The sequence below is a fragment of the Anneissia japonica genome, unplaced genomic scaffold (assembly GCF_011630105.1).
Source record: "Anneissia japonica isolate Jap-2015-1 unplaced genomic scaffold, ASM1163010v1 scaffold2756_len2360902_cov194, whole genome shotgun sequence".
NCBI classification, from domain to species: domain Eukaryota; kingdom Metazoa; phylum Echinodermata; class Crinoidea; order Comatulida; family Comatulidae; genus Anneissia; species Anneissia japonica.
The window spans coordinates 1220770-1231593 of NW_022719050.1; the positions used below are offsets into that span (position 1 = coordinate 1220770).

Here is a 10824-nt window from a genome sequence, read left to right on the forward strand (position 1 = left end):
TTATTTTTTCAAATATGATTTTTAATGATGGCACTAACTGTTGGTTGCCTGGCAACAAAATAGACAGTTGCATGAACAAATAAAAGATGTCGACGTACTCCTCCACCAGGAACATCAAATAATTTATCTTACATCAGTGTATGTTAATTATTTTATTACGGTCCACAATAATTACAGTGATGAGAAAAAAAACAATACACTAGATTTTCTGAAATCGTTATTTTTTCAAATATGATTTTTAATGATGGCACTAACTGTTGGTTGCCTGGCAACAAAATAGACAGTTGCATGAACAAATAAAAGATGTCGACGTACTCCTCCACCAGGAACATCAAATAATTTATCTTACATCAGTGTATGTTAATTATTTTATTACTGTCCACAATAATTACAGTGATGAGAAAAAAACAATACACTAGATTTTCTGAAATCGTTATTTTTTCAAATATGATTTTTAATGATGGCACTAACTGTTGGTTGCCTGGCAACAAAATAGACAGTTGCAGTCACTTAACCAAATTGACGACATCAAAATAATTGTTCTACTTAAGCTTACTATTATTTTGACATTCTAACGTGAAAAAGTATTATGATACAGATACACTGCATTGCCATTCACATTTTTCCATGAAAGCTACAGTTCAACGGTAATGTAGGAAAGAGAAAAAACAAGACAAAAAAAACAAAAACATAATTGCTATTCATGATATTTCCAACTTCGTATGTACAATAATGTTTTCAACTTTTTAATTATTTTATATAAGTTTGCAATTTTTATATTTTCTTCAATTTAATGTATTTGATGTTATTTTCTGAAATCTTCTTCCGCAATAATGAAACCAACCATTAACTATGTTATAAATGTGATAGATAGCTAGGCCTATATGAATTAACATCGTAAATGAATCGTATAATGCGCACCCAAGTTTTCTTAATTCAACACTATATGTTGGACACACTGAGCTTGTAAGATTCTTTTAGCCTTCGCTGTTTCCAACTGTTGTTATCTTTGCCTAAACCTACTTTTTAGGCGTTGTTAATTTACGGCGGTCGACAGTTTTCTGGAAAATACAATTTTTGAACATTTATAATTTAGTAGGCCTGTTTCAGGAACATTTATATTGAGATGTAAGAAAAAACAGTTGTTAAAGTTTAAAAAAAGAGTCGACTTTCATTATTAAAATAGACCTATTTTCAATGTCCGTGATGACTCCAGGTGCAGTCGCAACTACCGGCCTGTAAGGGTCAATGTTAAGAATTTAGTGAGTCAAGAGCAAACTAAGTGGCGTAATGAAAATGCCTTGGCTCTGTCTAAGGTTTTTCGGGCCGGGAGATGCAAAGTGCTACAGTGAGGTATGGGAGAAATCCCTTTTAGTCCATTTTTGTGTTTCTTACGTTCTGTTCATGAAAGCCCCGCTCGGCCGATTTGGGGCCATGTTCCATGGTAAAGAAAACTCTGATTAATATTCTTGGGTCCCTTGAGTTTAGCCCTGGCTCTAGCCAGTGAGAGCTCATACACCTGGTAGAAACTCATTGCCACAGAGGTGGTTTAGGACGACAGGACGATAAAAAGTATGACTATTCTAATTATGAACTGCATCATAATATCTTGGATCGACTAATTAATATTTCTAGGAATACCGCCTTTTGTTTAGAATTTTAAAATTACGAGCCGGTTTTAATGATGACGTATTCTCGTTTAACAATAATTTAAAAAAAATAACAAATTTGAACTATAAAAGATTCCTGTTTAAACAGATATTAATTATATTCAACATATGCATCGTTTGAAAACTTACTGGTCCGCATCTGGAAAATTGTTCATTTTCCGTATTTAACAAAGAGGTAATACGCTTTTCCATTCTGCATTCTTCTTTTGACTCTGGGCAAACGCATCCCTCTTCGTTACAATCTTCATTATCGCCACACTGAAGAATTCATGTAATAAAACAAGAAAATACAATACAATTTAGTATTAATATGTTACATTATTAATATTAATAACACAATTAGACAACTGTGTTTTCTCAACACAGAAACCTCTCGCATTTGAAAATGGGTGTGATAGGTGAATCCATCAACCAAAATACAATCCTAGGATCGACATGAATATATTATACGAAGCCCGTGTCTATATGGGGTACCTTTGTCTTGTTTAGGTTTAGGCTGCGACCCATTCAGATCTCCCATTTTGAGACGACCCTCGGCATAAAACTCATAGCTGGCAAGTGTAAGTAAGTACTATTGTTTACATATTGGGTTCAGGCTGATGTTTTTTTTACAGAAATTAACGTGGTAGAAACCTCTTAATTCTGTTTTTTATCACATAAGAAACGCAAATTTTTCAGGCCTTCCACAAGGCTTGCTCCCCCACAAATTTTACCTTGGCTGCACCCTTGACAATTATAGATTTTAAAATATGATTTAAGACGGCGATTAATAAAAAATCATACAATTTAGGAAACTTTTGATTGTGTTAGTGACACGACTTTATCCAAAGAAAAGAAATGTTTTGGCGACGCAAATTTGCAAAAGTTTGGAAACCAGAGCAATAGGACATGATGTAATGTAATGTTCTCCCCAAGGGTCTCTTCGTATCTGGGCTACTTGGTAAACCGGTACCAGTACTCTCATTTGTACCACAGCGAGGGCTGAATTGACCAATTCCCAGGTGTAACCCCCTACTCGTCCCGAAAGATGTACTAGATTCTTTAAAGTGCACATGAGTCACTTTGTATACATGTCCTTGTCCGAGAAGACTTGTTCCACCATTAGAACCGTTCGAATCAGTGCCGATATTATGGATGAACGTTGCGGTGCCCCTGCCTTAACCACTCGGCAATCCAACTCGCCACAAGTAAACCTGTTTGTAAATTTTGATAACATTTTGACCTTATCTTAGATTTATATGATGTATTATTTGCGAACAGAATTTATTTAACTTGTATACTTGCCAGTCTTACGCATCTACCCAACTTCTCGCTGCACCCCTTTGACTCAGGACAAATGCATACCGGTACTCCCTCTATGCTGCAATCTTCATCTTCACCACACTGAATCCATGTAATAGAAACAAAACAAAAAACAATACAATTTAGTACTAATAGTTACATTATTAATATTAATAACAGTATTAGACAACTGTGTTTTCGCAACATAGAAACCTCTCGCATTTGAAAACGAGTGTGATGGGTGAATCCACCAAGGACAATACAATCCTAGGATCGACATAAATATATTATACGAAGCGTGTGTCTATATGGAGTACCTTAGTCTTCAAAATTGTTTAGGTTTAGATTGCGACCCATGTTCAGATCCCCCATTTTGAGACGACCCTCGGCATATAACTGCATAGCTGGCAAGTGTAAGTGCTATTGTCTTTAGAGTCCACACTCACCTCGGTTGTTTGGACCTTGAGGTGAGCAAATGTTAAGAATAATGCACTAATGGATTGGATTTCTTCGGTGTAATACACACCAATGATAATCCGCGAAAGTCCTGACAGATTTCCATTGTGGTCCTTCTGGTGGTGAATTGGGCAGACACCGGATTTTTTTCCGAAGAATATACCGTACTGCGTTCTTTATCGTGCACATAGGCAATTTGCACACGGAACCAACGGTTTAAACGTCTCATTCCAAAGACGATGCACCTTTGAAACTTGCATTCCACCTCTCCCCAGCTAAAACAAATAGTGCAGCGATTTAAATTGAACCGGGGACCTAAAGATCTCCACGGTTCAGCGCAAGCAAGCAAGTAAGTAAATTCTTATAATAGAAATGCAGTTTGGTACAGTATTGGTTTGCGATTGGGAAGGAACAGTGACGTATCTAGAAGTTGGCGTGAGGGCATGGGCGCTCCCGTCACCCAAAAATACACCACTGAAAGTTTGTTTTGAACAAAAAATGGCATTCAAGTTCAAAATCGTTTAGCAAAACATTATGCTATTTCCAGGGGCGCATCAAGATAGGATCGAGGCTATCCTGACCCCCTCAAATGAATTTTTTTTTAAATATATCACGATTATAGTAGTAAGTGATCAGTAATGTGAAAAAAATATATATATTATGAAGGCACCTCCTTTTATTATGATTTACAAAGTAACTTAAAAATAAGTCAACCTGTGTTTTGTTTTTTTTTGTCATCGCTTCATTTTATTATGGAACGACGTGCTACATAATATTTTCCTATACTTATTAGAATACATTTCCTATACATTTTTAGTTAAATAATTTTTTTTTTGCGAGATGAATGTATAATACACAATGCCTTACTGTACATATAGGGCCTATAAGCCTTACTGTATATATATTATCATGTGTTGTGTTAAGGCTCATCCGGACTCGAACAGAAAGAAAAAAAACTTAACATAAAAATTGGGAGAACTGAATTCTGGTGTTACCCGAAAACAAATTTGATATGTTGCATTTTTACAAGTGTTCCAAATTTATTTACTTATCGTGTTCAGGTTGATATTTTTATATTAGAGGTTTTATAGAAATTAACGTGGTAGAAACCTCTCAATTCTGTCTGTTATCACGTAAAGTAACACAAATATTCCGGGCCCTTCGCAAGGCTGGACTACACCCCCACAAATTTTATCCTGGCTGCTCCCCTGACAATAGTCAAATAAAGATGATTTAAGACGGCACTTAATTAAAGATAGAATTTAGGCGACTCTTGAACAGATTATGTTAGTATCAACTTTATCTAAAGAAAAGATAAAATGTTGGCGACGCAAATTTACAGAAGTTTGAAAACCAGGGCAATAGTACATGTAACGTAGTTATAGTGTAGTGCTTTATACCAAAACGGTCTCAGCTCGATGTGCTGAATAGCTCTTACAGTTAAACTTGCTTCTCCCATAACGGTCTATTCGTGCCTGGGCTACCTGGTAAATCTTTACCACATCCAGGACTGAATGGATCAATACACCGGGGTAACACCCTACTCGTCTCCAAAGATGTACTAGAAGTACACAAGAGCTAAATTGTGTACAATGGGCCTACGGTTTATAGTAGTCCTTTTCCGATAAGACTTGTTCCACCACTAGAACCATAGACGAGCGTGCTGTTCGAATCAGTGCCGACATTATGGCTGTACGTTTCGGCGCCCCTGCTTTAACCCTCGGTCGCCCAACACGCTACAAGTAAACCTGTTCGTAAATTTTGATAATATTTTGAAATTATTTTAGGTTACGAAAGGATATTTGTCAAGAGAATTGATGTAACTTGTATACTTGCCGTTCCGTCAATTCCGTCTTCGGTTCTTTCACACCAGGCGAGGCAGACAAATACGAGTATGAGAAAGAGACTTTTCATCGTGACGTTCAAAGGGTTTCTAACTTTAAAATGCTGTTTTCAAATTCGGCGTGGTTGAACGAGTTCGCATTTAAATGGTGATATTGAGAACAGGAGGACAATGTTTGTTAATAAACGCCCAAAATCAACTTGTTTTAAAATAATGTCCTAAGTTTAGCTTCTATTAATCGATAACATGAAGTGTTTGACATTTGCCGAATTAATCAATACGTTACTATAACATAAGTGCACAATGACACAGCCAACTGTATCTACTGGTGTATCTTGCCAATGGATTCACGGACAAAACACAAGAAAAATAGCTTAATAAACTAAACTTAGACCTAAATTTATATTAGAGCTATATTCAGAAAAGGTAAATGAAAGAAAACAGAAATACTATTGGCTACGTATTACATTGCAAGCTGAGCTAGTTAATTTATACCAAAAGTTGAAAACAAAAAGATATATAAACATTCTGTCGTGTGTGGCGCTTTATGACAACGATAGCCGCAACAAAAAATCCAATACAGAAGGATGAAAATGAACGGTTTTCATGATTTTGTACATATTGCACAATTTGTAGCGAATTGTCCCTCAACACCTCCAGCTATTAGAGCTGTTGACCATAGCAGAGTGCCCGGGTGGTCGCATCCCTAGGGGTCGGATTGATCAAACTAGAAGTCAGCTTAAATTCGTCTGAAGTCCATTTTTTTTGTTGCTTAAGTCCGATTTATCAATATTGCTTAGCTTAAAAATAACTTAAAATTAAAAAGTCTATTGTACGCATGCGCCATCTAAGACGATTTTTAAGTTAAGACATTGCTAAGATGATTTGATAAATCAGCTTAAGATATTTGCTTAGGGGACATCTTAATTTTTTTTTAACTTATTGCTAAGCTGAGATTGATAAATCCCGGACCTGTTTCTCAACATTCAGACTCGGGTTCACGTCATGATTTGCTGAGGTGAGGAAATTTTGATGATACGGCCTGGGTCTAGGTGCCCGGAAGGCAATCTATAAAATGTTTTCCGTTGGTTTCTAAAAGTGTACTCCTAAAAGTCAAAGTCCTTAACAATAATTTTACCGCCCACCCCTTTAAAATAGGAATTTGTTTAAATTATTTTTATTTTATTCATTTCGACATAGGTCTATATAAATAAAAAAGACAATATGGTAAGGTCACATATCAACCCACATATCAACGCAAAATATATCATAGAAATTTAATGTGTTGGTCATATAGTTCGACATTGTTTGTTTTCGTTTGTTAGTTTTCTACCACAATTCGTCCCAACGTGAGGTAAATATTGATCATCCGTAGTGCAGCACCTGTGGATTTCAAGTAGTTATACTATGTAGGCCTAAAGTCAATTTTAACTTTCATTTCAACATATTGGAGTAGTATCGATCCGAGTGCGCGCACGTCACCATATACATGAACAGCGACGGCGTGTATTGAAGTCGTTGACTAGTTGACGTAATATGTTGGGTTCAACATAGAAGGTATAAGTATATATTATGTTATGACTTCATGTTGGGCCCACTTATGTTTTGTTAACTATACCTATAATGAGGTTATAGCTCATTTAAAGTGTCAAATATCAAATATGTTAGTTGAATTAAATATGGAATTGAATTCCAAGCTAATCAACTCCACGTTGCCATGCCATGTTGCTTCAGCATTGAGAAGAGCACTGTCTTTAGTAGTTAAGTATTATCGTATCGTTTTTTGAAAGGAAAAGTTTGAAACGAAGCTTCAAGTGGTGAAAAATAATAAAAAGTTTATTATATTGTTACATCATGACGTTTTAATGACGTTGCAAGCAGTCACAAAGCTGTACATTAGGATAACACAATTCAGTCATCTATGACGTGCAAACCGTCTCTTGTGATTTGTGGACAATGGTGATAAACAATACAAAATGTTGACGTCATCCTCCCACCACCATAAATTACGGTCCACAATAAAGTCGGTGATGAGATAAAATGATACACTAGATTTTCTGAAATCGTTATTTTTTATAATATGATTTTTAATGATAGCACTGAATGTTGGTCGCCTAGCAACAAAATAGACAGTTACAGACACTTCTACACTGACGACATCATAATTTTCCTAGACCGTTTTCCACTAAAAGAATTTATTTGCTCGAATAAAAAAATTTCGCCTACACGCATGCGCAGTTTCACCACAAGATTCTCAGTTACGCATTCGTATGGGTAAACATGTTGATGCGAGCGAATAAGTTCGCCAAGTGGGAAACGGCATTTAACAAGTATTATGATGTAGGCTATTTATTATTTTCTGAAATCTTCTTTCGCAATAATTACCATTAAATATGTTATTTTAGATAGATAGATGAATTAACACCGCAAATGATGTTTTGTAATAATATATAGGCCTATCTAATATTAAAGGCTGAGATAAACATTACAATATGCACATTTAAATCACGTAGGTCTATGTGTAAGACTATGTTTTTGATAAATAATCTTAAGTATGTTTTATTAACAATAAAATAATATATGCCTATGGTTGTAATGATTAAACATAGGCCTATCACTAATCGTTATTTCCAATTTTTTTTTTGTATTTCATTTTAATTTTTGTTCTTTTTATAATTGTTACTTGAGTTCCAGTAAATACTGAATGCATACTGAATACTGAATATAATTGTGCGCACCCAAGTCCTCTAAATACAACTCCTATGAGTTGCACATGCCAATCTTGTATTTAAGATTATTTTGCTTCGTTGTTATCGTCAGTACCATCTCTAGTTTTCTGGAAAATAAAATTTTTGAACAGTTAGTACTTCAGGAAATCTTAGATTGATATGTTTTACTAAAGTTAAAGTGACCGATTTTCATTTTTAAAATAATTGACCTATTTTCAATGTCTCTGCACGTGTCCATGAGGACTCCAGGTAGGCCTACAGCCTCCTACCGGGTCTCTCATGGTCCATGGGTTAAACAAATTATTAATAGCGAGGGTCAAGAGGAAACCCAATGGCGTAATGAAAATGCACTAGGCCGGTATAAGACTTTTTCGAGGCCGAGGGACGTCCAGTGCCCCAATGAGTTATGGGGGAAATTCCGTCCGCTCCGACGTTTTTTGATGTTTTAATGGCGTGTTTTTATGTTTCTTTACATGTTCTTTCATAAAAGCAGCCCCGCTTAGACGATTTGAGACATATGGTGCCGATAAAGAAAACTTCTGATGAATATCCATTAGGTCCAGGTCCTGGCTTTAGCGTGGTGGAGAGTTCAGGACGAAAAGTGATCGCAATATTTATGAATATTTAACTAAGTGAATTTAACTAACTGAATTCATTTCAATACAATTTAATCTTCAGTCGTCTTCTTCCTTTTGGGTTTTTATTATTATTATTATTATTATTATTATTATTATTATTATTAGTATTATTATTATTGTTATTGTTATTGTTATTGTTATTATTATTATTATTATTATTACTATTATTATTATTATTATTATTAAATTTTTCTTTATTATGAATATCATTATTATTATTATTTTTTTTTTCTATTATTATCTTTATTATTATTGTTATTGTTACTATTATGCTTATTGTTATGTTTCGCCATTATCATTGTTTCCATTGTCGTACAGGGACATGCTCCCCTTTTTTGCTATACCAGACTGATTACGTTTTGAGTTTTGAGTGAAATAAATTTATGAAAATGAATTATGAATTGCAGTCATAATATCCTGTATCAGCTAATTAATGTTTCTAGAAATACCGCCTATTGTTTAAAAATTTTAACTAGCCGGTTTTAAAGTTGATGTAGTGTCGTTTAGCAATCAACCTGTTGCTGTAGGCCTATAATACAATTTTTACAAAAGAAAATTTGAGCTAGTTAAGGTTCCTTTTTACACAGAAATTAATTAAATTCAGCTAGTGCAACATATAATTTTAAAAAAAACAACTTACTGGTTCGCATCTTCCTTTAATCGGAAAAGGAAACATGCAGGTTATACACGATTTAACCTTGCACTCATGTGACTTGGGGCAATCGCAGTCCCTGCTGCAATCATCACCTTCATTACACTGAAAAATTATGTAAATAAAAGCAAAAATTATTATTATTATTACGTTAAGGATACAATAGCACAAAAGCTATTCGCCTTAAGTCCGAGTTATCTATCTATTTCAATACTAGATACCGGAAGGGAATAGGCCTACTAGATCAACGGAATGAAGTAAACCTACTAAAAGTTCTTTAGATTTTAGAAAAGGCGTGATGTTATGGGTCGAAAAGACCATAACTTGCCAGTTTAAATTTGTAGAGGTTTTGACACAACCAAATGTCTGTAGATTTTTTCATGATAAGGAATTATGGAAACCAGAAGGAAGCATATTACATAGTAAACCTGTTTGTAATATTGTGAAATCATCTTATAAACTTCAATATGACCGGCCTAGAAATCTACGTGTAGACCTATTAGTCAACAGAATTGATTTAAATTGAGTACTTGCCATTCTTTTAATTCCGTCTTCGGTTTTTACACACCAGGCGAGGCAGATGAACACGAGTAGGAGGAAGAAGAGGCGTTTCATCGTGACGTTCGAAAGGTGTTTTTTTTTTCTCAAATGCGGTTTTCAATCGTTGTTGTCAAACGAATTGTCAACATTTAAATGGTGATATTGAGTACGTACTGAACAGAGAATACAATATTTGCAGTTGATAAACGCTCCAAAACACTTTGTTTTAAAATAATGTCATAAGTTTGTCTTGTATTAATCGATAACATGAAGTGCTTGGAATTTGCCGATTTAATCAATACGTTACACGTGACACACCAGCCAACCGATATCCAGTAGGCCTATTGTGTATTTGGCCAATGGATGCATGGCTAAAAGAAAAATAGCTAAATGAAAATTAGGCCTACATTATTTATATATCTAGCATAACAAATAAATAAAAGAAAACAGAAATAATGAGCGTAGGCCTAATACATTGCAGTCTGAGCTAGTTAATTTAGACCACAAAAGTTTGAACAAAAAAGACTTTCCGTGTCACGCGTTGTGTGGCGCTTTTACGACAACAATCGCCGCAACAGAAAATCCAACACAAAAAGGAAGGAAATAAACGATTTTTATATTTCTTATACTTTTGTTTAACAATTTCACATGCTCAGACTGGGTGTCCACGTCAAGATTAGGGTGAGGCGGCCCGGCTCTAGATGCCCGGAAGGCAATCTTATACATTTTTCCCCGTTATTTCTAAAATTTAACTCCTAAATGCCAATTTAAACCGTTAACAATATATATATATTTTATTATTATTATTATTATTATTATTATTATTATTATTATTATTATTATTATTATTATTATTATTATTATATATATATATATATATAATATATATTTTTATTACCGAAACCTTGAAAACAAAGTAAATATCAACCCAAGGGATAGATCTTTTTGTCTGTAAATTGAGCTTTGTTTCGTTACTTTAATACGTTTTCTGTGTAATAAATAATGTGAATCAGTT

The 10824-nt window shown here is 34.5% G+C and overlaps 1 protein-coding gene across 1 annotated transcript; it reads right to left on the reverse strand.

The window, feature by feature from the left end:
* On the reverse strand, window positions 1–5410 carry LOC117110754. The gene is made up of 4 exons (XM_033253551.1): window positions 5244–5410; window positions 2955–3053; window positions 1800–1928; window positions 1–1061 (listed from the first exon to the last, which is right to left on the reverse strand). The coding sequence occupies exons 1-4, from the start codon at window positions 5319–5321 to the stop codon at window positions 1020–1022; spliced, it is 348 nt and encodes a 115-aa protein (XP_033109442.1). The 5' UTR covers window positions 5322–5410; the 3' UTR covers window positions 1–1019.
* Between the last annotated feature and the right edge of the window lie 5414 nt (window positions 5411–10824).